Genomic DNA, 5,558 nt, shown 5'->3' on the forward strand with positions numbered 1-5,558 from the left:
CGGAACCGCCGGTTGCAGCTTTGGGAGGATTCTCGATCTTTTCTTGTCTGAACTGCGAAAACGGAACTCGTAACGGAACCGCCGGTTGCAGCCTTGGGAGGATTCGAGATCTCTTCTTGTCTGAACTGCGAAAACGGAACTCGGAATGGAACCGCCGGTTGCAGCCATGGGAGGATTCGCGATCTCTGTCTTTCTGGAGTCTGGTTCTGCTCTCTGGAGTCTGATTCTCGATCTCTTCTTGTCTGAACTGCGAAAACGGAACTCGTAACGGAACTGCCGGTTGCAGCCTTGGAAGGATTAGCGATCTCTTCTTGTCTGAACTGCGAAAACGGAACTCGGAACGGAACCGCCGGTTGCAGCCTTGGGAGGATTCGCGATCTCTGTCTCTCTGGAGTCTGGTTCTGCTCTTGCTCTGGATAACGAGACGAACAGTGGAACTTCTCTTCTTTCTATTTTCGATGGAAGTCTCGAGTCTGTCTTCTGCCGGCGCCGAACAATGTCGCTGCCGCTACTGATCTTCAGAGGTCTCAGAACACAGACCTCTCGCTCCTGTTTCTCGCTCTGATACCATAAAAAACTCTGAGGAATTTGTTGTGCCTCATTACACAAGTCCTACGCCTAGTAGATTTAGTTTCAGTAGGAAAATACTAAGTACAAGTTCCCAAAGAAATCCGGGAAACTATCCAAATACATCTAGGAAACTACGCATGCATGCAAGAAGAGGTTCCGTGGAGATGTGGAGGTTACGGTTACGTGGAGATGTGGTTTCCCAATAGAGAGCATGAATTCCATCCGGTCCTGGTGCTTTGAGAGGGCCGATTGAGAATAAAGCTGTTCTGACTTCATTATAAGATGGGATGTTGCAGAGAGTTTGATTCATCGACTCAGTGATCTGAGCTGGAATAAGATGAGCATCAAGACTGCTGAAATCTGGACAATCAGATGTGAAGAGATTGACAAAATAAGAGTTAATCAAATCATTAATTTCTTTATCATCTGATGTCCAGTTCCCATGATTGTCTTTCAGCCACCCAATATAGTTATTTCTCTTCCTGTTGGTTGCAATCAGATGGAAAAACTTTGCTTGTCTGTCGCCATTCTGCAGCCAATCAACTTTAGCTCTCTGCTTCCAGTATAATTCTTGGATCTCCAAGAGATGGTCCAATTCACTTCGGAGTTTCGTTTCCTCATTGACATCATGCTGAATAGTAGCAAGAGCTTTCTCAATTTCAGAGATTTTACTATTAAAATTCCCCGACTTTCCCTTAGCCCACCTGGAGAGAGAAACATTAACAGAAGAGTATTTTCTTCTCAAGGTGTCATTGCAGTTATTCCAAAAATGATGAACAGTTGATTTGAAACCATCCATTTTGGTCCATATAGCCTTAAACTTTGGAATTTTGAAGTGAGAGCGCTTATGAAGCTTAGTGTATAGTGCAATGGGTCTATGATCACTTGGGCCAGCAGTAAGGTGTTAAAGATGGGAGTGAGAGAATTTGTCCAACCAGTCTGCTGAAACAAGAGCACGATCCAGTCGCTCCAGAATTAAATCCCCATGCCTTCTGTTCGACCAAGTGAATGGAGGCCCCTGAAATCCCAGATCAATTAGTCCACAGTCTTCTGTAAGCTGGTTAAATAAATAAATTTGTCTTCTATCAATTCTCCTGCCTCCAGCTTTTTCACTATCATGAATAACAGCATTGAGATCACCAATAAGGCACCAAGGATGAGAAATATTGCTATAAACTGCTCGAACTTCATTCCAGACATCTTCTCTATGATCTTTATTTGGATGGCCATAGACACCAACGAAATCCCAGTGAATATGGGTGGGCATGTTCAGTATGTTGGCATGAATGATATTCTTTGAAGAATAATTGATAGTCAGCTTGAAATTTCTGTACCACCCAAACCAAAGACCCCATGAATTTCCATCTGCTTCAACTGAGAAAAACTTATAATGATGACATTTTGATAAAACTTTATATGATTTTCCTTGATTGCACCGAGTTTCTGATATGAAGAAAAATTTTGGCTTGTATTTCCTGAGGAGATGAGATGATTAAAGTGACGAACTGCCGGGGTGCTCCCCCCACCCCTGCAATTCCAAGACAGAATAATCATTGTACCTGTGGTGGCACATTCTGGCCTGCCACCTCAGCCAATGCAGTCGAAGGGTCAGAGATCAAATCTTTTGGTTGATGAAGCTCGCGACGAAGGCGGGCCTTTTTCTTCAAATTGCCATGGTCCAAGTTTTTTGACATGAGAGTCTTCACTGGCAGATTTTCTCTTTAAATTTCTGTCCGAAATTATCTCCATCGTGCAAGATTGGTTATAACGGACGGTATTAAGTCCATGGAGAGAAGGCGTGGGTCTATGAGTCGAGTTTTCAAGTTGGAAAGATTTATTTCTATTAAGACCTGCAGTAGATACACTAGGACCCACAAAATGCTCCAAATCCATGTTCATGCACATATCAGTTATAATTGGCACCACAGAGGATGTTGAAGGGTTATTACCTTCCAAACTTGAGTTGCCATGATTAGATAAAACGTTTGGAGAGGCCGAGTTCTTGCCTGATTTATCACCATCATTACCAGCATTATTGGAGAGAAAACCGCCCTCCTTCGAACAGTCACTCTGACTCTTTGACTTTTCATTCTCATGATCGTTACCATCAAAGTTCGCTGGAGAATGATGCGGTGAAGCGGTGTCTCTTCGGCACCACCCCTGGGCTTCTTTGCTTGGGCTTTCGAAGCCTGGGGACTGCGGATACTTTCTGTAACTCGAGTGGTATCTAACGCCTTAAGCTTCCCTTTGATTATTTCATCAGAACAAGAATCAATGGCTGAATGGAGACAATGTTGGATTCTACATCCTTACACTTCATGGCCAATACGAGCACAAAAAGAGCAGTACCTTGGGAATCTTTCATACTGAACCTGCACTTGAATGACGTCTCCATTTAGTAATTTGTATGGGATACTTTGTGGTAGAGGTTCAGTGATGTCCATCTGAATTTTGAGCCGAGCAAATTGACCCCATTTCTTCACATCTTCCGGGGATGGCTTAAATGGTTTACCCAACACCGATCCCACATTACAAGCGGCGTTTGCATTCTGGTATGCCACTGGGAGATCAAGCAAATGCACCCAGACATCCGCATGAGAAAATTTGTAGGAAGATGGCTGTTTGTTAGGATCAACTTTCTGTACAATAAGAAGGTCTTCCTCGAAAAGCCATGGTCCTTTCTTGAGAATTTGGTCTCTCTCAAAAGAACTAGAGAACTTCACAAGAAAAAAATCTGTTGCGAAATCCACCATTGCAGAGTTTGCAACATTCCAAACCTTTGAAATCATTTCTTTCAGCCCCACGGTTTTTACTGGTTTGTCTGTGAAAACTTTAAACACCAAGCTTCTTTGCCATGCATTTCCATCAGAAGAATCTTCTTCTTTTGCTTGGATAGGACTATTAGAATGTAGTAAGAGAAGTTTTGATGTTTCGTTCAGGAGGTTTTCGTCTGCCATGGAAGGATCTCCCATGGGAAGAGATCTGAGATACCTGCACGACAGCAGGAGGGAAACCTGCACGACGGCAGGAGGGAACTACGGCTCCGGCTGGTTAGTTGGTTGTTATGTGTATCAGTCTATCAGATACCACATCAAATAATGTTGTTTTAGTCCACGTGTTTAAACACTAATTGCTAAAATTTAAAAGCTGTCCCTAGCGTGTCAAAAACTACAATAATATGCCTTGAATTACTACAATGGCTTCTCCAAATTAAGGTTGTCATTGCTATTCCAGGCTCATATCATTTTATGACACAATGCCAAGTTGTCAATGAAGGTTTTTAAAATCGAATCGGACAGGTAATCATTTTGAGTCCGGTTCGTGAGTTGAATGGTCCGAATGAAAATCTGCTCTGAAAAAATTAAAATTTTCCAATCCGATCGCCCGGTCCAGTCCAGTCCGATTTTCAAAACACTGATGCCAACACAAGTGTTTTGACGGCAAACTTATTTAGTTGATAGTTGATACTTTTGGTGGTTAGGCGTTGAACTAATGTTTTGATTTTTTAATAGTATATATTGTGTTTGGTATTGCCATTGCTATCTATGATGTTTAAATGAAATGTTTATATTTATTTGTGGCATGTGACACCACTCTACTATATTTTCATCCAATGGTTAAATTTAAGAATAAATGTTTTTAATTGATTGGCTCATTATGCGGAATGTTTATAGAAGCTTAGAATAAAAAAGAAAAAAGAAACAAATTTTAGGGTGCATTTGACATTCCTTATTTTAAGGATTTATTTGCTTTTTGCAGTTGAAAACTCAATATTGACATTGACATTTTTTTAACAGTAAAAATTAGATATGTAATTAAAATAAGGAATGACAAATGCAACCTTAATGGTAGAGTTTGTGAGTATTCTACACTATCACACTGGAATTCAACTAAGACCCAACACCCTTTGGTTTATGTTTTTAAAAATATATTTTGACTGCCTTTAATTCAAAGAATTTTCATCAAACAGAGAATTGACGTTTAGGCTGCACTTGGAAACGATGTAAATGGAGTGTAAATCTTGGTTTAATGTAAATTTGCATTCTGGTTCATTTTTGCCTGTGTTTCATTTACATTGATAATAAGATGTAAAAATACATCAATAAAAAAGAAGGAAATTTGCATTCAAGTGGGCTTTTGATAAAAAATAAGCATATGCTTTATTGGAATTCATGTTTGCATCCATTACAGCTAAAAGTCTGTTTGGTAAGAACAAGAAACGAAATAAAATAAAATCCAAAACAAAATAAAATCAGAAGTTGCATTTTTTTACATTTGCACTCCCATGCATTTGTATTAATACAAATAAAATTGCACTGCAACCAAACACACCCTTAAACTCAAATGTCTAAGTGGCAGTGATATGGCAGCATTTCAATTAGAAACGGCCACAAAAACAAAGGCTCTTTATGCCCATACACTTGAACCAAGGATTAAAATATCGATACGGTATGCCTAATACGGGGCATATCGTATCGGTATTGGACCTGACCGGGCACAGGATACGTCAAGACTAGATACTTACTTTGCCAGTCATGCGTATCGGTCTGATATGCTATTGTATCGACACATATCATATAGTACCGAGCGACACAATCCGATATGCACCGACACAACAGGGTATCGCGTGTCCGCATCCATGCCATCGAATAAACTGCATCTCACTTAAAAGGTTGAGGCCCACGTGATTCGAACATAAAAATATCGTATGCCCGATACGGGGCATATCGTATCGGTATCAGACCTGACTGACACAAGATATGTCACGACTGGATACTTACTTTGCCAGTCGTGCGTATTGGTCTGATATGCTATTATATCGACGTGTATCGTATTATAGTATCGAGCAACACAATCCGATATAGCACAACAACGTATTGTGTGTCCGTATCCATGCCATCGTATAAACCGCGTCTCACTTAAAAAGGTTGAGGCTGGTGTCGGTCAAACATAGAACTAACCTTACAAAACGAACCAAGAGCATGTCT

The 5,558-nt window shown here is 40.6% G+C and overlaps 1 protein-coding gene across 1 annotated transcript; it reads right to left on the reverse strand.

Moving 5' to 3' along the window:
* Positions 1 to 297: 297 nt before the first annotated feature.
* On the reverse strand, positions 298 to 3,527 carry LOC148804198 (uncharacterized). The gene is made up of 5 exons (XM_088899978.1): positions 2,920 to 3,527; positions 2,421 to 2,779; positions 1,506 to 1,944; positions 692 to 1,274; positions 298 to 561 (listed from the first exon to the last, which is right to left on the reverse strand). Exons 1-5 carry the CDS (start codon positions 3,525 to 3,527, stop codon positions 298 to 300), a joined length of 2,253 nt encoding a protein of 750 aa, XP_088756104.1.
* Between the last annotated feature and the right edge of the window lie 2,031 nt (positions 3,528 to 5,558).

The sequence above is a fragment of the Nelumbo nucifera genome, chromosome 1 (assembly GCF_055504915.1).
Source record: "Nelumbo nucifera cultivar China Antique chromosome 1, China Antique-T2T, whole genome shotgun sequence".
Classification (NCBI taxonomy): Eukaryota; Viridiplantae; Streptophyta; class Magnoliopsida; order Proteales; family Nelumbonaceae; genus Nelumbo; species Nelumbo nucifera.